The 22,410-nt window shown below is 43.9% G+C and overlaps 1 protein-coding gene across 1 annotated transcript in view; it reads right to left on the bottom strand.

Annotated features, from left to right (window-relative positions):
• The window catches only part of DOCK2 (dedicator of cytokinesis 2), a 418,809-nt gene extending 397,195 nt beyond the window's left edge, over positions 1-21,614 (bottom strand). The window contains exons 1-2 of the mRNA XM_040444509.1: positions 21,499-21,614; positions 1,334-1,417 (exon numbers count right to left, since the gene is read on the bottom strand). Of these exons, the coding sequence (XP_040300443.1) occupies positions 1,334-1,417; positions 21,499-21,541 (127 nt within the window). The 5' untranslated portion in view covers positions 21,542-21,614. The remainder of the gene's footprint in view (positions 1-1,333; positions 1,418-21,498) is intronic.
• Between the last annotated feature and the right edge of the window lie 796 nt (positions 21,615-22,410).

The raw sequence follows: 22,410 nt of genomic DNA, 5'->3' as shown, positions 1-22,410 counted from the left end.
AAATTCTTTCCTCCTCACAAAAGCTTTTCTGCTTGTTTGCTTTTTGGTTTGCGTGTGTGTGTGTGTGTGTGTATGCTTGTGTGCATGTTTGCATGTGTGTGTACGCATATCTGTGAGTGTGCTGTCTGTGTATGCTTGTGTGTCAATCTGCAGAACAGCCTTGGAAGTTACATACAGCTAATCTGGCACTGGAGAAGACCTGTCCTGTGGGTGGCTGTGAGGAGTAACTAGACTAGCATGTCAGCATTGTCTGGAATTTAGTACAGTGCCCCCAGTACGTGGTAAGCATCCAACGATGGCTAGTTCTATAGGCACCTCTGTTCTTCTGGCTGGCTGTTTCCCCTGGAGGGGCTCTCCTTCACAGTAGCACACCTGTTTCCTGCCCACCCCTCACTCCCATCACAGCACAGGAGAGCATCACCTGAGGGATTAGCTGGGAGGGAGGGATGGGCCTGGGTGCTCAGTCCACTCACCTCTTCTTTCTTCTTCCTCTGCCCAGCTACAGGAAGGACATATGCTCTCCACACAATCGAATTAGTGGCAGGCCCAGGGAAGGGGAGAACTGTGGAGGTCTTGCTCTGCCAGTGACAACTGGGAGAGTCTGGCTCAGAGTGGCCGACACATTGGCAAGTTTCTTTAGTATTACACCCAAGCCACACTCCCAATATCAATTTTATCAGTGACATAGGTGATATATTGATTCATAATGGCCTAACTCATGGGTCCAAGGCCATTAGCTTTTGTGCAAGTTTTAAAGAGTACCCCTACGACCACCAGCACCACCATGGGTAAACACAGCCCAATACATGCTTGGCTTCACAAGAGAATGGCACCTCTGTGGGAAGAAAGAGGTGCCACTTTGCCCAAGACAGGGCCCCCAGCTCGGTGCAGGGTGTGAGCACTGCTCCCTGGACCAGGCACAGTGCCTATACCACACAGTTGTGCATATCAGTTCTCCTGGAATCAAGGGTATAATTTCCTAAGCCTTTCAAACCCCTAATAGTGCTGATTTCCCTTTATAACCTTATTAGTATTGATACTAAGAAAGAAGGTGGGTGTCATAGGCCCTAAGAGCCTCATGGCTATGGCAGATGGACAGCACAACAAACATCAAACCACACAGTCAGGCCTTTGCTACTAAGCATAAATTGCTAAAATAACAAAGCATTATTTTCAGTACATTCAAATTACTAATATTATCAAAATTCATAACAGACCACACACAGCTCCAGGTTCCAAGAGAGGGCTGAAGGTGCTGGGTATATGCTGCAGGCGTCCCAACACCATCAGCTAGGGGTCCTGGCGTTTTGGATCACCTGAGCCAGTGACTCACCTCCGCAGGTCTCTTGTATTCGCACCACATCACCAATCTGCAGGGAGAGCTGGAGGGCTCCACTCCCTTGGAAGTTGTATATGGCTGTGAAACAGAAGAGAGGGGCAGAGTGGTCATACTTCTGGATACTGATAATCACTGTTCCTCCCTGTTTTCCCTGCCTTGAGTTTACCCAACACCATGCAGACTACATGGGCTAACAAGACTAATGCAGAACCCACTGCCTACCACAGGACTGAATGCAGCCCCAGCCTGGCTGCTAAAGGCCCTCACTCATTGACCAAACCTGACCTCTCCCAGCACAGGTTCTGCACTCCAGTCTGCATGACAAGCACGCTGTTCATATCATCTACCATAGGTTGACCTCTCACAGTGCACCAGGCATGTGCTCTGTACATCTTCTCATTCCCTTCTCACAGCAACCCTGTGAGGTATAAACTGTGATCCCATTTTGCAGATGGAAAACAGAGGTGCCGAAAAGGTAAATAATCTGGTGAAAATCATCAGGCCAGGAACTGACAGGAAAATCAGTATCTAACTTCCATATTCTCAACCACCATGATGAGGTACTTGCTGCTCCCCAATTACTCCCTCCTGGTGACAATAGCCTGACATCCAAGGATGTGCTGTCTCCCAATTTCCATTATCAGTGCCTGGGGGCAGTAGTTGGCTGTGAAGTAGCCAGAGTCCCCTCTGTGCTGTCAGAACCTCCGTTAACCCCTTGGAACACGACCTCATGCCATATCATTGCAGTGCGTAGGCCGTGCTCAGGGTCACTTGCTAAGTGAAGACCAGGCCACATTGTTAATCCATGTTAGGGTTGCAGCCTACTTTCCAAAGGCTAAAAATGGAACCACCAGCTTAGTAGGTCTTCAAGAACAGAATAAGACACAATGCATGTGGTTTGATTTAAAGAAAGTCTCTCAGGAGACTGAACAGTATGATCCTAGAATGTTGTCATCATTCATTCATGCAGCAAATATTCAGTAAGTGGCTATGATGTGCCAGGCACATGCTAGGCACTGATCTCACTCTATTGGTGAACACAGAAATAAATACAAGTTTACAAAAGATGATACATGTGAAAGAGAAACAATAGAGCCTGGTATAGAGTTATAGGGCACATCACATTTTGTTGGGGTATTTAGGAAAGGCCTCTCTGAGCTGATACACAAAGTAATTGAGCTGTTCAGCTGTGGGGACACTAAGGGAGGGGCATTTCAGGAAGAGGGAACAGCATGTGCCAAGGTCCTGAGGAAGGAAGGCACTTGGCATATTCAGACAACATCAAAAGAAACCTCTGTGGATGGAGTAAGATACGAGAGGAAAAGGTGATACAAGATGAGGCTGAAGAAGTAGGGGCCAGGTCCCGCACAGCCTTGTGATGAGCTTAAGCTTTACTCCAAGAGAATGAGAAGCTGGAGGGATTTTATTTATTTATTTGGGAATAGATTTATTGGGATACAATTTGCCCATATGAGGTATATAATTCAACAATTTATTCACAGAGTTGTGCAGGCATCACCGTGATTAATTCTAGAACAATCTCATCACCTCGGAAAGTTACCCCAGCCCCAAGTGGCTACTAATCTACTTTCTGTCTCTATAGATATGTTTATTCTGGGCACTGCATACAAACAGAATCATATAATACATGGTCTTTTGTGACTGGCTTCTTTCACTCAGCAGTGTCCTCAAGATTCATCCATGGGGTAGCAACTGTTGCAACTCAATTTACTCCCTCTCCCACTGGTCCTCAGTTTCCTCATATGTCAACAAAACAAAATGTATTCAAAAACTACTTCTTCAGGTGACGTCAGCAAAAATGGCAGAGTAAGGAACTCCACGTGCCTGTCCCTCCAAAGAAGTAATGAGAAATCTGACAAAAGCTGTCAGAATCAACTGTATCAGAACCCTAGAAAATAGTCAAAAGTTTACACCAAGAAAATGCTTAATCAAGATAAAGGCAACTGAAACCTGGTAAAGCTTTCTGGCATTTTAAATTTTTTTTTTTCAACGTTTATTTATTTTTGGGACAGAGAGAGACAGGGCATGAACGGGGGAGGGGCAGAGAGAGAGGGAGACACAGAATCGGAAACAGGCTCCAGGCTCTGAGCCATCAGCCCAGAGCCCGATGCGGGGCTCAAACTCACGGACTGCGAGATCGTGACCTGGCTGAAGTCGGACGCTTAACCGACTGCGCCACCCAGGCGCCCCACTTTCTGGCATTTTAACTTACCCTTACTCCCCACCTCGGTGGTGGTCTTGAAAATGGTATTCTGTGTCCTTTGTGTGGGTTTCTAGAGCCAGACGGAGCAGAGAGGACCTTGTTCTAAGAAACTGTAGTTGTCTGTTTCGACCTGTGTGTGGGCTCCCCAAAGGATTAGAGCTATGAGCTTGTCCTTTATTATTGTTTATTATTTATGCTTTGAAGGAATGAGAGGAGTAGAAGTAAATTAAGTCAATGGTAAGACTACCAGGAGGACTCAGGATTCCTCTCATTTAGCTCAATCTATTATCTGCCCTGTTTGGTCACACGATTCATCAGCAATGAGCTTCTGTTTGGTTTGGAGACCACTGGGATTAGAGAGACAGAACAATGGCCTTTTCATGGGCCTTTCCACATTTACTCTGCCCCCCTCCATCCAATCGCCACACATTAGCCAGAGCAATAGTCAGTGCAATGGGATTATATCACTCCCCTGCTTAACTAACACTCTTCTGTCTTCCACCCACTGGCATGTGTATAAACAAAAGATAGTCTATCCATACAATGGAATATTATTTAGCCACAGAAAGGAATAAAGTAGTTACAGTTACTACAATATGGATAAATATGGAATGAACAATACCCACATATACCAGGGGATCTGGAAGGCTATGCACATGGTTGGACATGCTAATAAAGGATGGAGAAGGCCGTAAACTCTCAACTCTGACTGACCTTCAAGCACCATGCTGTCAGGAAATGCAGGCAGGCTAAGGCAGAGCTGCAAGTAGCCTGGTTAAGTGTTAAAAGTATGCCCCAATACACACATACAGAGTCCAGCAGCAAACAGCAGATTTTTTTTTTCTTTCAACTTCAGGCATTTGGAAATTTGAGTGACCATATTGCAACAAATAATACAGTCTTCACAAAAGTACTTTAGAAAAATCATTAAACAAACAAACCATTATATCCTATATTAAGCAGCTACAACAAGCCCTGACAAGGAAGAGAATCTGACATCTGAGCTAGCACATTATAATATTCAAGATATTCAATTTTCAACACAAAATTATGAGGCATGTAAACAAACAAACAAACAAACAAGAAAGTATGGCCTATTCACAGAAGAAAAAAAAGAAATTAATAGAAATTCCTCACAAACGATATACATTGGATTTATAAGAAAAAGACTTTAAATCAATTGTCTTTATGCTCAACTAGCTAAAGAAAACTATGGGCAAATAACTAAGTAAAACCAAAAGAATAATGTCGCATAATATAGAGAATATTATTAAATAGACAGAAATGACAAACTAATAAAATAGAAATTCTGTAGCTAAAAAATACAATAAAAAATGTTAGAGAGGCTCAATTGCAGACTTGAGCAGTCAGAAGAAAGAATCAATAACCTTGAAAGTAGGTCAGTTGAGATCAGCCAGCCTGAGAAGTAGAAAGAAAAGAGAATAAAGAAAAATGAACAGTGCCTAAGTGACCTGTGGGATACTATCAAGCACACAAACTTCATACAATGGGAGATTCCATAATTAGAGGAAAGAGAGATAAAGGAGTAGAAAGCATATTTGAAAAAATAATGGCCAGAAACTTTCATTTGATGGAAGACATAAATCTACAGACCCAAAAAGGTCAGTGCTATCTGAGCAAAATAAACACAAATATCCACACTGAGATATAATGGTCAAACTGTCAAAAACAAACAAACAAAAAAAAAACAACAACAACAACAAAAAAAAAAACAAAACCCAGAGAATTTTAAAAACATCAAGAGAGAAGCAAATCATCATGTACAAAGAGTCCTAAATAAAATTAATAAGTGATTTCTCTTCAGAAACCACAGAGGCTAGAAGGCAGTGGGATGTCATATTTAAAGTGCTAAAAGGAAAAAAAAATCAACCAAGAATTCTATCTCTCAAAAAATTATTCTTCAAATATAAAGAAGAAGTTAAAAGATAAACAGAAACAGAGGTCCATCACTAATAGACAACTGGAAAGACAAATACATAAAATAATAATTATAAAATCTATAATACACACATATACACAATGTATAAAAATGTAATGTGTGACAATAACAACAAAAGGGGAGAGAAAGATTTGTACAGAAGCAGAGGTTTTGTCTACTATTGAAGCTAAATTGGTATTAACTCAAAATATATTCTTATTATGGTAAGATGTTAATTGTGAACCCCAGGTTAACCTCTAAGAAAATAAGCAAAAAACACAGAGAAAAGTAAATGAGAAAGGAATCAAATCAGTAAACTAGAAAAAATCAATTAAACACAAAAGAAGGTAGTAATGAATTGAAGAACAAAAATACATAGAAAACAAATAGCAAAATGTTGGAAGTAAAACTTTCCTTATGAGTATTTACATTAAATGTAAATGAATAAAACTGTCTTGGCAAAAGGCAGAGATTGGTAGAAAGATTATAAAACAATAACCAAACACACACACAGACACACACACACACAGACACACACACACACACACACACCCCACCATGATCCAGCTGTATGTTATCTACAAGAGACTCACTTTATATCCAAAAATACAAGTTAGGTTCAAAGTAAAAGAGTGGGGAAAAAATGTTCCTTGCACATAGTAACAAAAAACACTGTAGTGGGTATGGTAATACCAGACAAAACAGACTTTAAGTCAAAAGTGTTTCAAGAGACAAAGAAGAGTATTATATATTGGCAAAAGGGTCAACACACCAAGAAGATATAGCAATTATAAACAGATGTCCCTAATAACAGCACCAAAATGTATGAAGCAAACACTGACAAAATTAAAAGGAGAACTAGGCAGAGGCTAATAATAACCAGAGACTTCAATGTCCCACTATCAGTAATGTACAGAACATGTAAGCATAAAGTCAGTAAGAAAATAGAATATGTGAGCCATACTGTAAATAACCAGACCTAAAGGACATATACAAAATACTCCATCCTGCAACAGCAAAATGCACTTTCTTCTCAAATGCATATGGAACATTTTCTAGAATAGCCCATAAGTTAGGCCACAAAACACATCTCAATACATTACAAACACTGAAATTATACAAAGTATCTTTTCCAATGACAGAGGAATGAAGCTAGAAATGAATATGAGAAATAAAACTGGAAAATTTACAACTATGTGCAAATCAAACAATATACTCTTTTTTGAGAGAGAGAGAGAGAGAGAGAGAGAGAGAGAGAGAGAGAAAGAGCGCACATGTATGCACACTAGCAGGAGAGGGGAAGAGGGAGAGGGAGAGAGAATCTCAAGCAGACTCCTCACTCAGTGCAGAGCCCAACTCAGGGCTCAGTCTCAGGACTGTGAGATCATGACCCGAACCAAAATCAAGAGTTGGCTGTACAACCAACTGAGCCACCCAGGTGTCCCTAAACAATATACTCTTAAGCAACAAGGTATCAAAGAAGAACTCACAAGGAAAATTAGAAAATATTTTGAGACAAATGAAAATGAAAACACAACCTCACAAAATTTATGGATGGAGTGAAAGCAGTAATCATATCAGTGAAGGAGCCTTGGAGAAGAAATGAGATCAGATTCCTCCTCAAACATAAAAAAGAAGCATTTATAATATTGTTTCACTGTGTCCCAGAGAAGCATATTCTCAATTGTCCTTTTGTGTTGTCTTCATAACTACTACACGAAGTAGCTACTATCCTCATTTTACAGATGAGGAAAATGAGGTACAGAGGGTTTGAGTGGCTCACCCATAATCTCCCCTTACCCTGTTGGTAGTAAGAGCCAGGACTCTAACCCAGCCCTGTGCCTTATTCATTCTCTGCACCTGTTTCCTCCCCACAGAACCTAGATGGCAGGTACTCAGGTGTTCACCAGACCCTGCTTCACACTTCAGTCTTGCCACATTCTCTACGGGGAAAAGGAAGAAACTTAGAGGCTATTTAGTCCAAACACCTATACAAATCAGCCCTTTCACCATGGGACCAACTAGTGTTTGTAGGTATTCATAGTAATGGAAAATCTCGATCCTGAGAGACGATAAAACTTGGGAGTCAAGAGTCTATCTGGAGTCATGCAGATGTGGCTCCTGGGCCTCATTTTGCCCTTTATTGGCTCTGGCCTCAAACCCAGAGCCACAGCATGTGATTATACAGGTTTTGCCCTGCAAGGGGTGACCCATTGGAGGTTAGTGTGCAACCTGTGATCTGGGCAGGGGAGGGGTATTATTTTTGTAATCCACCCAAAGTCACTGTAAGGGCCAGTGGAAGGCTGCTGGAGCAGCTTCACACCCCTGAGTCTCATTTTCCCCAATCGTAGAATGGAGGAGATGATAGTCCCTAATTTGCAGGGTTCTTAGGAAGCTCAGCTGACATTAAAACACAAAGGATTTACTGGTGTCTGGCCATAGTAAGTCCTCAATAAATGGTCATCATTTTTCTCTTTATTAGCATTATAAAACCTCCTAAAGCAATCTTTTCAGAAGAACTCCTTCAGAGCTCTTCTTTAGGTCACCTTAAATCTGTCTCCCTGCAGTTTGCAACAAATGACACTGTTGGTCAACACTGAATAAAATTAATCCTTTGTTCAAAACCAGACCTTGAGAAGGCCCTCAGGGGACTCAGGAATCTCTTCTCCTGCATAAACATAGCATGTTTCTCTGTTGCCTTTACACTCGGTCTGATTTCAAACCCTGTCCCCACACAGGCTGCTGACATTTGGACCTGCTCCAGCTTGCTGGTGCTCTAACTCAGACCCTCCCACTCCTTGCTCCCTCCAACCCCAGAAATTCGGCTGAGAACATGTCTGTCACAGACCTGGGCAGGGCCATGGAGGCAACTGAGATTTCTAACAGAAGAATCCCATCCACAAAATAAGTTGGCCTCTGGGGAACTAGCAAATAAGGTCTGTCCGTCAGACATTAGGAGGGTGGGGTGAGACTGTGTTTTGTTCCCTATTTCCTCTCCATCTTTCCTTAGGAATCCCTTCCTCACCCTCTGCCCAGCTTCATCAGATTAGAAGGTTCCAACTGATCAATTTAAGAAAATGTTTTGGATAGATCTTGAAACATGGTATTCAACATGAAGGTCTGTATTCATTCCAAAGACTCACATTGTATGAAAATGAAAGTAACTGATGTGGCTGTTTAATTTAAAAATGTATTTCTGCGTTTGCATAAGGGCCTCTAGTCTCAAGGCTCCATTTGGGGAAAATCAGCCATTACTGACAAGGAAGTGGCTTTGCATACCAATACCCTATTCTGTTAAATTTTCTAAATGACTAACAGGAAACTTTGAACAAGAATGCTACTGTTTGCTAAAGTTTGATTGCTTATCTATGATCCTCATTTGAGTTATTTCTGACCAGTGTAGAAACAGATCACCTTTTCCCCTATTCCCTGTAGGCCTAACCACTGTCAACTTTTGAATGAGGGATGAAAGGGGCAGAAAAACATGAGCAAGATATAGGACAAAAAATAAGTAAAGCCACTAAAATCATAGCCTGCCCCACCCTAGCCATGCCCACCCAAGGAAGATGGAAAAGTGGTGGGTGGCAGGATTCCCAGAGACACCCATTCTAGCTTCCCCTTTCATATAAGGTCTCCAGACACTGGAGAATACGGACACATCTGCATGGAGGATTTGACTTCTTCCTCCATCAAAGTACTATACCCAAGAACCAAGGCAGCAGTTGGTTACTGACAAGCCGGCTCAAACCAAAATACTTATAGCTGAGGATCAAAGGGATGTTTAAAGTACCAAGGTCATCTGGGCTCATTAAACCCAATGAGGACTCTCATACTGGAAATGTGGGTTGGCAAGCCAGTGGAAACAGCTACTTTGAGACAGGTGAGACTTTCAACAACCCTAGAAATAGAACCCATTGATTAGCCACCAATTCCACTTAAACATATTGAGATACACAGTTCATCAGGAACCTAAAAGTAAACACCATTGTTATAGCATGCAGTGCACAGAAACAACAAGGGTGGGGTCGCTGTAGTTTGTGCAATGTTAGGAGGTAAGTACATGTTTCTCTTGGATTTATAGGTGAGGAAACTGAGACACAAAGAGGGTAAACAACTTATCCACCTCATAACTTAGATAGGTCAATTGACTGATCCAGAAGTCTGCTTTCTAACCACTGCACACACTGCTTGCCCACCAAAAAAAGGTAAACACTTATTGGGCATATATTATCTACCAAGCATATATGATTTTTGCAAAGATATTCATCTGAGCACCTACTGTGGGCTAGGTACTGTTCTGAGTCCTGGGGTTATAGTGACAGATAAGACAGATAAAATCCCTGGCATTCTACCAGTATCACTGCATTTAATCTTCACAGTAATCCTCCAAGCTATTATCTTCATGTAACATGTGAGAAGTTCAGAGATTAAGGAACTTGCCCATGACCACACAGCTAGAAAGTGGTAAAAAGTGGATTCAAGCCCAGATCAGAGTCCAAAGTTCTTGCTTCCCTTACCAGCCTATTTCTGATGTTACAATTTAGTGTGTGTGTGTGTGTGTGTGTGTGTGTGTGTGTGTGTGTGTGTGTAGGTATATATTTACATATATGTATATATATACACACACAGTATACACTAGACTTGTTCATTTCCTGTTTTCTCCAGCCTCGGTGAGGATGAAGATTGAGTCTGCCTTTTGACCACTGAATTCCCAGTGTTGTTCCCACAGTAGAATTCAATCAATATTTACAGAGCTTTAATAAATACTTGTTGAACTGAAGGGATGCGAACATGAAGGGCAGGTATGCCCCTTCTTCTGGTTAAACTCTTTCATGAATTTCTTAAGATTACTTCAGGAGATGCTGATTCAGCTTAGCTGCCAATTTGATTGCAGCCAAGTGCTCTGTGATCTTTAGGGTGGACTTATACCTCACCTGGGGCCCTGCTCTTTGCTGACATGTTTGAACGTAAAAGCTTCAGCAAATACCAAGTGTTAATAATAGAGCTTGGAAAAGTAGATACATAAGAGGAGCAAAAACAATAATGGAGAAAAATAATACAATTGCCTTGAGTTCACTTCTCTAGTCCCTGAGCTGGACTTTGGAGGGTCTCTAACCTAGGGGAGTACTCACCTACTGGCAGGCCCACTTTGAATTCACATGAAACACACTCATTGTAAATGCACAAGCATTTTGCCTGAAGTCTCTGGGCAAGGTGTTGACAGGCTCAGCACCAAGGCAACATCCTGATGTTGCATCAGGGAGGGCAACTGCCATGACCCAGCAGAAGCTTCCAGCAGCAAGGCCAGAGCTCACATCCAGTGATGGTATTGAATAAGGTTTGAGAATCACAGCCAGAGGTAACCAAGAAGGAAGTATTCCTCCACTGACCAGGAGAAGACAGAGGAATTACAACCTCCACTGAGCTTTTCTGTGCACTAAACACTATTCCAAGGGCTTTATCCATAGTCACCTACTTAATCCTCACCATAATTCTTGGGTACAATCATTGTCATCTCCATTTTACAGATGAGAAGACTGAGGTAGTGTAAGATCAAGTGAATAGTCCAGGATGACACAGCCAGGAAGAAGCCAAAGTGCCTATCACTGTACTCCATTAAAAAAAAAAAATTTTTTTTTAACATTTATTTATTTTTGAGAGACAAAGAGAGACAGAGCATGAGCAGGGGAGGGGCAAAGAGAGAGGGAGACACAGAATGCAAAGCAGCTTCCAGGCTCCAAGATGTCAGCACAGAGCCTGATGTGGAGCTCGAACTCATAAACTGCGAGATCATGACCTGAGCCGAAGTCGGACGCTTAACCGACTGAGCCACCCAGAGCCCCTGTACTCCATTTTTAGTAAGCCAAAGGGACATGCTCAGCTAACAAGAGAAAGGTGGGATTGCCATGAGTTCTCTAACTAAGGACAGTGATTCTCAACTAGGGACAGTTTTGCCCCCAATGGAACATTTGTCAATGTCTGGAGACATTTTCAGTTGTCACAGTCTGGAGGGGTAAGAGGATGAAGTGAAGGAGCTTCAGCATCTAGCTGATAGAGGTCAGGGATGCTGCTAAACATCCTACAGTGCACAGAACAGCCCCATAACAAAGAAGAATCTGGTCCCAATGTCAATAGTGTCAAAGTTGTTAAGTACTACTCTAAAACATCATGATGGGATTCACTCTCCTTTCCAGGGCTGCTGTAGGTGCACACACACACACTCACACACACACACTCTCTCCTATATTAACACACTCACACACTAGAGTTGGAAGAATGGCTTTATGATGAAACCAAGGGCTGATTTCTTCAGCCCCTCACTTCCAGGGAAGGGAGTGTCTGACACTCTGCTGGATCCTGCAAGTTAGAAAAGTGAGATGAGAGGGGATAGTTCCTGCTGTCCTGGAGCTTTTGTAAAATCTAATTGAAGAGACAAAATTAACCCAGAAAAAAACAAGAAACTCTTAAAAATAAAAGACTAAGCTGTGGACCACAGCAGCTGTAGAGTCTCAGAGGAGAGAGATCAAGAGAGGCCCCATGAAGGAAGTGAGACTGGAAGGAGAGGGAGGCACAGAGGGAGGGCAAGGGGGAGAAATGGAGTGAGAGCCCCTGAGGAGGTGGGTGGAGAATAAAGGTGGTTAGGGCAGGGAGGAAGAGGGGGAGGCTTGGTGTGATGTGGACATAGTCCCAATGAAGGACAGCTGGACCATGTGAATAAAATCCCAGGGTGACTCTATTTGAGTTTGGGGACAGTGGCCAACTACAGGGGTCCATATGTTTAAGGAAGAGTTCAAGAATACTCCATTCATTGCTGTGCTGCTCTCATAGAACCCAGCCTCCTGACAGGAAAGGGTTAGGGTTGAGGAGATGAAGGCAAGACAGGGCAACTCAGTCCATCCGAATCTTATGAGACCACCAGATAGTGAAAAGCCACCCATAACCCATCACCTCCCCACCCCTACCACTCATTCATCTACCCACTTATCTACCCACCTGCTCATCCATCCACCCACCCATCCATCCCATCCATCCAATTAACAATTACTAATTGAGCACCTGCTCTGTGCCAGAGAAGAGCAAGAGTCATTGTCTTGCTATCATGGAGTTTACATTCTAGGGAAGAGCCAAATAATTCAACATGAACCTGCAATGAAATATGATGAAGGTGATGGAAGAGCTATGGTAGCATGAAGCAAAAGGTGCACCTGTGCCCAACCTGTGAAATGGAGACATTAGTACTAATAATGGTGTTGTTTGTTGCCTTGAACAAAAAGAAGAAAGAGAGATTACTACTGAATTGTAAGTTTCCTGAGGGCAGGGACTGTGATTTTATCAAAACCAGCTCAGGACCATCACTTAGCATAATACCCAATTTAGGACCATCACTTAACACAGGCTTACTGAATTTAATTGATATGAATAGGCAATAAAAACAGCTTTCTTGTCCCTCACAGCTCCCAAAACCAAAAATTTATACCTTGGGCAGAATGCCTTCGCTGTGTCTACTGTATTGGTTTACTAAACAGTTACTGAGTACTTTTACCGGGCTCTTACTTAACTCACTTTCATGGACGGGCCGTGATGAAATTGTAATGCAAAACGGCACACGTATAGATTTGCAAGAAGGATGTTTATAGCGTCCACTGGATTCCTAAGGGGTCCCATGTTACAATAACAATTACTTTCTCTTATGTAGCATGTTCTTGCTAGTGCCTTATAGCTGGATGGACTCAAAGTTGACCCCAAAACAGAGCTCTGCCCTCAGACAATATGCTATGCAGTGGGCGAAGTGACATATAGTTTGTTACATAACTAAAAGGTGAAAACTGAGTGCTTCGGTAAAACAGAAGAGGCTCCTCCAGGAATGAAGTGTAAGGAAACTGCCTGAAAGAGTTTGCATTTCAGTGAGACCCTGAAGGTCTCTGCTCCTCCATTTCCTTATCTGTGAAAGGATGATAAAAGTACCCATCTCACAGGGTGGTTAAATGTGGTAGCACAAGTGCTCTGTAAATGTACCATGTTGAAAAAAGGTGAGCAATGTTAGTATTTATGACACTGGATAACTCAGATCAACAGTTTAAGTGAGGAAGTCTTGTATGCAATTCCATTCTCCCTGCTGCTCATACCAAAAACCTTGGAGTCACTCCTGATTCCTCTCTTTCTCTCATACCTAATTCCAATCTATGAGGAAAATGCCATTTTCTCCACCTACAACACACACATCCAGAATCTAAGCGAATCTCACCTCCTCCACTGCTGCCTCCCTGGTGTGGGCCACCACCATCTCTTGCCTGGGTTATTGTAGTAGTTGCTGGACTGGCCTTCCTGATTCCTCATTTAATTCCCCTCTCTCCATCATAAAGCATCTAGAATAATCCTTTTCAAACAACTCAGAACATTCTGCAATTCTACTGAAACCCCTACAGTGTCCCACCTCCTTCCATTTAGAGTAAAAGCTGAAGTCATTGCAACATGTGCCAGGCACTACTCAATACAACCTCCCGTCAGAGAATTCATTTCCTACTCTTCTGCCTCTTGCTTATTCTCCTCCAGCCACAGGGACCTCCCACATATCAAAGAGGTACCCTCTTCACGACCTTTGCATTGACTGTTGATTCTACCCAGAACATTCTTTCCTAAGACAACTCTCTACTGACACAACTAGTGAGGCAAGCAGCAAATTCCCACTTCCTTGGCAAATCCTCTAGGTTCAGCTGGCACTATGTATGTCCCTCTGCCAAAACCCAACATGCTGATCATGGTATCTCAGCCCTGGCATTGCCACCACTCAATCCAGTCCAACAAATGACTGCTCAACATCTGTTCTATTCAGAATCTGTGTTGGATCTTGCATCTACGCAAGTCACAGTGTCTACCTGTCTCCTTCTACCATCTTAGTTTAGGCTTGGATTCAAGGGATCATGTGTTGTCAGGAAAACTCTAAGTGCCCTGGAGTAATGTCTAGAGAGGGGTATGGAAAAGTGAGAAATGAAGTCATATCCCCTTCCAACCCCAGCTTCTATGACTGTAGCTTTAAACTAGTGCAGAAGCTGACAGTGTCCTATTGAGGTCACAGGAGATGACTTTCTCCAAAGAGAACTAAAAACCAAGTAAGACTTAAGAGGCTTACAAACTCAGCCTTACTGTGTTTTAACTCACATCAATTAAATGAAGTAGGAATATGGGAGAAAGTGCCTATTAAAGAGAACCTTTGTAGTGTCTCTACCCAGATTCCTCTGGATTTGGATGGTGATGAGCATTATCATTTCCCATTTGCAGAACATTTGCTACAGAACACAGACTGTGGCACCCATGTGTAATTGACTATTAAAGACCTGTAAGCTTTAAAAAACAAGCAAACAAACAAAGTCCAAAGATCCAGAAATTATAATATTATGGTGACTACATTGCCTGCCTCAACATACAACAGCAATATAAGGATGTTGATCTCAGGAAGAAGCAGAGCTTAGTAAACACAGTCTGTTAAGGTTCATTCAAATACAAACATTATGATTGGGAACAAGATAGCCACTAACTGATGAAGCTCTCACAAGCCTAGGGATTAGGACCATCTCTTTAGTGGACTCAAAGAGCAGGCACTTCTGAACAATCCCAAATTGCTGATGCTTTAGACAGTGGAAAGCCAGGCACCTAAGAATTGATTGCTAGGATGGAATCAGATTTCCAATACATGTTTTTGTTGTTGTTGTTGTTGTTGTTGTTGCACCAGACTAATTTCTAGGGACCAGTCCAAGATATAGTTGGCCTCCATAGCAAAGATACATGTACTAAGATCCCTCCAAGTGTTTCCTTTGGAATTCTTTCCTCCATTGTTCCTCAGAGGCCTTCTCAGACCCTTCTCTCCAATATTCTTATTCACGGAATAAACTCTTTTCTTACACTGGCACATATAATGTAATTATATGTTTATTGATTTTTCCACAAAGGCCTTTTTTTTTTTTTTTTGTCTCTCCCACTAGACTATAAGCTCCAACACTGTAGAAACCATATTGGTCTAATTCTAGTAATTTCCTTGTCTAGCATAGGGCCTGGCACATAAGAAATCCCCAATAAATATTTAAGAAATAATGAAGAATGAATGAGTAAATGGCTGAACAAGTTAATGAGTGAAAAATGCTCTTTATCCCTCCTCGTTGATTATTACCTTGGCAAATGTGAGTCCATCTATTCACATCTCCTCTCTCAGACCTTTGAACAAATAAATATGGATAAAAGATTCAGTAGACACTTGAATTGCAAAGTCATGCAGAGTTGGGGTGGGTGGCATGTTGGGGCCACTATTATGATGTTATCAGAATATCAAAGTTATGAATGAGTGATGGAATTAGAAGGAGTTGGTGAGGAGAGAGAAGAGAACAGTGCTGATGTGTTAAGAGAAGCTGGGTTGCCACAAGAAGGGGGACAGAGGTTTCCAGGGTGGTCTCAGTTCAGACCCTTCTAGACACCTGCCTCTCATGTATCCTGGATTTCTTTTTTATTTCCCCTGATCCTTAAAATATACCTACCCCTTCCTCACATACACATAAATACTGCACAACTTTTAATTGAACCAGTCTGAATGGATTTTGTTCCTTTAATAAAGCCTGTGCTGCACGAGATTCAAGTACCCACTGCCCACTCCAAATCTGTCCATTTTGGCATGGAGCAGCTCTGTCTAGGGTCCTGCACTGCAACAGCATCACATGCATTCCTGTATGTGGGGGTGGTCTCAGATTCATCCATATTCCCCAATCAAGACATGGAAAAAGACCCTTTTCCTACTTTTGCAGAGCCTAGTATGGTTTGCATTGTGCCCCTCCCACAAACAAAAGATGTGTTAGAGTCCTACGCCCCAGTACATCAATGTGTGATCTTATTTGGATAGAGTCTTTACAAAGGTAATCAAGTGAAAATGAGGTCATTAGGGTGGGCCCTAACCCAATAAGGAGTGGTGTCCTTATTAAAAGGAAAATTTGGAGAAAGACACATACACAGGGAGAACACTGTATGGAGATGGAAGTAGATATCAGGATGATGCCTGTGCAAGGCAAGGAGCACCAAAGATTGCCAGCAAACCACTAGAAGCTAGGGAGGGGCATAGAACAGATCCTCCCAAACAGCCCTTAGAAGGGACTACCAATGGTCCCCAACACTGCCAGCAAGTACTCAACCATAACCAGAGACAGCCTGCATATAGAAGAGGTTTCTAGGCATCACTGAAGCCCCCCGCACCAATTCCATCCCTCACTCTCTGTCTGAAAAGCCTGACCTGTCCCTAAATGTCATACCACAGACAATGGGTCATCCCTTAGGGACTCAACTATTATCCATGCCTAGTCCCACAAATTTGTTTGTTGAAGCCTTAATCCCCAGGACCTCAGAATGTACCCAAATTTGGGGATCAGTTCTTTAAGTACATGATTAAATTAAAAATGAGGCTGTTAGTGTGGAGTCCTAATCCCATATAACTGGCATCCTTCTAAGAGGAAGAGACACTAGGGGTGAGCGTGCACAGAGATGACTGCGTGAGGACAAAGCCATGAGACGGCAGGTGTCTGCAAGCCAATGCCTCAGGAGAAACCAATCTACCGGCACCTTGGCCTTGGCCTTCCAGCCTCCAGAACTGTGAGGAAACAAATTTCTATTTTTTAAGCCACCCAGTCTGTGGTACTTTCTTATGGCTGCCTTAAACAAACTGACATATCATCCCCCAAATCCTTCTTCCCCTTCTTCCTTAGAAATGGCACTCCTAATTTTCAGCGGGGTGCATGGCTGCCTGCATTACAGACTACATTTCCTAGCTTCCCTCCTCAGTCACGTGATTCGGCTTTAGCTAACAGGAAACAAGAGGAAGTGTTAAGTGGGCCCTCAGGTAGGTGTCCTTAAAGAGAAAGGTCATGTCCTTCTGCTTCCCTTCATCCTTCTTTCTGGCTGGAAGGGGGACTTGACAACTGGAGCTTGAGCAACCAGCTCAGTTCAGGAGGCAGCAGCCTCATGCTGAGGAAGCAGCATAGTAGACCATGACCCCCTCTTCATGGACCATTTCTGGGCTTTCTATTTGAGGGAGAAATAAACTTCTAGTTTGGGGAAGCCACTGTTTAGAGGCATTCTATCACCCAGTCACACTTAACTGATACTGTTATACTCTTTCCTCCTCTCCCTTTTCTGCTCTCCCTTCTCTCCTTCAAGGAGGAAGCTCTCATCACTGCGACTCAGGCAGAGAGGATTAACACAGTAAAGGTGAAAAGGAAATGTTATTATAAGTAGACTCTTGCAGGGTTAACTAATCAGGCAGTTAATAGGTAAAAGGTCACTTACTTCTGTTCTTGTATTCCTACATCCAATCCCCGCCCTTCTCACAATTAATTATATTAAATTCTTACGGGTGGCATGCCTGCTCAAAACTTCCATTGTACACAGAACGAAGTCCAAACTTACAAGGTTGGTGTTCAAAGCCCTTCACAATCTGGCTGCAACCTACCTCTCCAAAGTTTTTTGTTTTGTTTTGTTTCCCATTATAAACATCTACTAAAACCAAAGCAGAGTATTTATTGTTTGATCCAAATGCCACATGCATTCCAACATCTTGCCTTTTTCTATGACATTCCCCTTCCCAGATTCCATCCTAGTGTGGTGCAAAGGGCCTGTGAAGTCAATTGAATTTAGGGCCACGCCCAAGTGCTTCCAAATTATATGAACTCTGGGCCTTGATTTCTTGATGTATAACATGAAGATAATGCCTCACATAAATGTTCTGGAGCCAAAGATATTGCGCGAGAATAGGTCTTATAAACCACAAAATATTATACTCTTGGAAGGCATAACTGTCCTGAATCTGGCATTACTCTGTTTCTCTTGGCTCCAGAGCCATTAGGTAACCCCCTTGACCTTAGTAGGTAACTTTCATTGAGCCAACCACATTACTAATGCTTTTCCTGCATTACCCCATCCAATCCTCACAACAATCCCCCAAGACTGACATTATTCATCATTACCCCCACTCTATTGATGAGGAAACAGGCCCATATTTGAAATCAGTTCTGACTTCACAGCCACAGCTTCTAACGTTACATATATCTCCTCCAAGGACAGAGTCTGTGCCTTTTCTTACTTCAGAGTCACACTGTTTTGTCCTTGGAAACACCTATCCCGCCTCTGGAACTCTCTGGAATCCTAATGATCACATGTTTCCTTCCTTTCCCAAGGAAGGAAAAATAATCTGACTATAGATCTATATGAAGGGTCAACTGGCTGCCTACCAGACAATAAGATGAGCAAGAAGCCAGTAGTTATGATGATGAAGGAGCCTCATGTAAAGCCAGCCCCGAGACAAATAGACACCAGCAATCCTTGAGAATTAAGACAGAAAAAGACTGGCTAATGTTACCAGCAATGTTTCGTTTCCTGACAAGGAAACCAAATAGAAAAGCAAAGCTCAGATTCTCCTTGTGTTTTAGGCCTGGCTGGGACTCTGGAGATATTTCAAGAACCCCCTAATCCTTTATATGTTTCTCTTTTCTTCTTCAAAGCCCCCATAGTCATTATCTCAAATGCTCTTCATAAAAGAACACCTTGAAATCAAAAAATATTAATTCTTTAACTTACAATGAGAAAACGAGAGCATAGATCTGTCTGCATATAGTGATGGTGTTGGAACTAGAATCCAGACTCCTTACTGTAGGTTTCTGTTCTTTCTGTTCCATGACTCCAGTCCCCTATTTCATCATAACCTAAACTTTGCCTTTTCCTTCCATCTACCCAGGGCCTAAGAAAGAGGGCTGGAGGCTACCTTCCTTAGTCCAGCATTCATTTGCAGAGAAAAGAGATTCTTTTGATGAGCAGGCACCTACCAAGTGCTCTCTGGCTCCCTAGAGGGTCATAGATCTTCTGGCCCCCCAGTGAAATACAATTTTCACAAGTAGACATGAAAAATGTCAGCCATACTATCAGATCAAGAAGCCTCTGAGCTTAGGGCCTAACAGAGCTCCCAATCTCGGAGCACATAGGTGGGATTTTCCTCTTCTAGAGAGTGTGGGAACCCCACTCCATCCTGTAACTCTATCCCATCCTGTGATGTCATGTCCTCAACTAAACCTCCATGCAGAGGACAAAGCCTAAGAATAATAATTGATAACATTTAGTGAGGATTGCTTTGTACAATTGTCATTCTAGGGACTTTATGTGGATGAATTCGTTTAACCCTACAATAACCCTGGGAAGCAGGTACTATTATTATCCCCATCATACAGACAAGGAAACTGAGGCCTGGAGAGAGTAGGTAACTTGTCTGAGTCACAGGGTTGGGAAGTGTCAGAAGCTGGAATCCAAGAACAAGCAGTCTAGCACCAGAGCCCATGATCTTCACACCATAGCACAGGGCCTTCACAGCAGGAATGCACTGCAGCCCTTGGGATGGAGGCTGGGACTCTTCCATATCACTCAATCTCCCCCATTAACTGCCCTGCTTACCCTAGACCACCAATACTGTCTCTTGTCTGCTGCCCAGGCACCTTCGCCCTTCTGTCCACCCAAACTTCCTCCACACTGGCTGCAGCATGAATCTGCTCATGCCTCTTCCCTGCTCAGAAGCCCTCTTTGGTTCCCCACTGCCAAAGTAGAAAGAGTCTCAACTTCTTAGCCTGGCATTTATAGCCTTCCAAAATGTGGCTCCAGCTTACTCTGAGCATAATCATTCCCTTCAGGTGAAAGGCAAACCTCTCTTCTTTCCCGGATATCCCCTCCGGGTCTAGCTTTCATCTTCTACACTACATTGGCCTCTCCACCTACAATGGTCTGCCCTATTTAACAGTCCCCATCTTAACTTGAGAAAAATTTCAGCCTAATACCCCTAGCTAGAGGGGCCAAAGTTAGAGAAGCTTTGAGGTTAAACATGGTCCTTTTGGGGTTTAGTTCAAACTTCCCATTTTACAGATGAAGAAACTGAGCCCCTCAAGGGTATAGATTATTATTTGTTGTCTGGATGGGGACCATTCATCTTAAAACACTCCATGGTGCCTAGAGCCCATTAAGTGAACAGATAAATGTTGAACCCTCCAGGGCAGTATTTCTCCAACAGTGGCCTTGAGACTACCCTTAGTATTAGTGCCCCCCCCCCCCCCCGCCCACCCGTGGACCCTCCAACCTCTGACCTATTCAATCCTCATCTCTGAGGGTGGTGTCTGCCATACAGCGGTTTTCAAATTCACACTTGAGTTTGAAAACCACAGTGAGTCTATGGAGGTTGCACCACGGGTGCCACTTAGTAGAATGAGCCCCAGTACCTGAAGCCTCCCTTCCCCCAGCTACCACTTCCGCCCCTGAGCTTGAGGCAGAGGCTTCTGGGAGCTTAGATGGCTGAAGCTGATGAGGCTGGCTTCTTGGATATCCCCAAATAACCTGGCAGAGAAGCCTTTCTCCCCATAGGCTCTCCAGGGCTGAGTGAAAGACTCCGCCCTCCAATACCACCCCACAAGCTAGTATAGCCCTCTGGACCTTCTTCTACCAAATCAGGGGTCATCTGACCCCGAAGGAACAGACAGGAGAAGCAGACAGATGGGTGTCACTGGGCCAGGCTAGGCCGGGCCAGGGGAGAGAACGGGCGCTCCTTTATGAGGCCCGCTCTCTACATGGAGCAATGGAGTCCACTCATTGAAACACTGGGAGTCTGGCACACAGAGCCAGGTTGACAGGCACTGAGCTGGACTGCTTCTAAGGGATGCACCAGCACTGGGGAGAGGCAGGGGGCTGCGCGCCGGGCGGGAAAGGGCACGGGCTAGGCGAAGCCCACAGGGCGGGGTGCCCTCCTTCCTCTCCCTCTGCCTCCTCTTCCTCACCCAGCTGGCCCCCGCAGCAGGCTGAGGAAGCCACTGTGCCCTTAGACCTTGGGTCAGAGCTCGCGGCCCGCGCCCATGCCGCCGCCTCCCGCAGCATCTTTCTGCGTGCGGTTCTCTGGCCAACTGCCCTTCCCCCAGCTGGGGACCCCGTGCCCGCACCTACCCACGCCGTGCCGCTCCTTGTCAGTTTTGCGCCAGGGGGCCATGGCTGGGCCAGGGGGGCTGCGGGCGCCTCGCGTCGTTCTGTGGGGAAGCAACCAGGCCAGGCGCTCCGCCGGGCCCCACTTCCTTCCTCTTTTCAAACTCCCTCTCAGGGCCCGCCCTCCTCTCCCCGGGGCGCCCGCTCCTCCTCCCTCCCATTGGGCTGGGGCGCATTAGGAGGCCAGGAGGTCCGCTCCAACCTGCTCTTCGCTAGGCAAGTGGGCAGAAGCCAAGCAGGTACTTGGGGTCCCCCAGGCCACCACCACAAGGGCAGGAAGTTCCCAGACAACTGAGCCTAGTGATTGAACCGAACTCCCTCCCCTGCCTCCGGAGCAGGAGCTTTGGTATCTGATGTGAATTCAAATCCACACTCTTTTGCTTATCAGCACAAGATGGGATATGCCTACTTTATAGGATTGTTGTGTGGATTAGAGGAGATAATGTACACAGCAGATGACACATTATGGTAAATATATACCTACAGAGGAGGTCATTTGTGGTTTTTATCCTGTTGGTGCCACGGACTCATATGAAAGTCTGATAAAAGCCCAGAATACTCTCCTGTGAAAGTACACAAGCTTGGGATTTACCAACAATGCCAGAAGGTAAGGGTGCTCTGAAAGCCAGCAACAGGGCCCCCAGGAAAAGAGTCCTAGAGGTAAGCTAATAAAGACATTTCTTGGAAAAATCTCATTTTTGCTCTGGGAACAGATTCTATCAAGAAACAAAGAAATAAGGGAGCCTGGATGCCTCAGTCCCTTAGGCCTCTGACTTCAGCTCAGGTCATGATCTTGTGGGTCCCTGAGTTCGAGCCCCGCAATGGTCTCTGTGCTGACAGCCTGGAGCCTGCTTCAGATTCTGTGCCTCCGTCGCT

The sequence above is a fragment of the Herpailurus yagouaroundi genome, unplaced genomic scaffold (assembly GCF_014898765.1).
Source record: "Herpailurus yagouaroundi ecotype Mexico unplaced genomic scaffold, PumYag 29, whole genome shotgun sequence".
Taxonomy (NCBI): domain Eukaryota; kingdom Metazoa; phylum Chordata; class Mammalia; order Carnivora; family Felidae; genus Herpailurus; species Herpailurus yagouaroundi.
The sequence above is the reverse complement of the archived record's forward strand: the minus strand, read 5'-3'. Positions and strand labels throughout refer to the sequence as shown.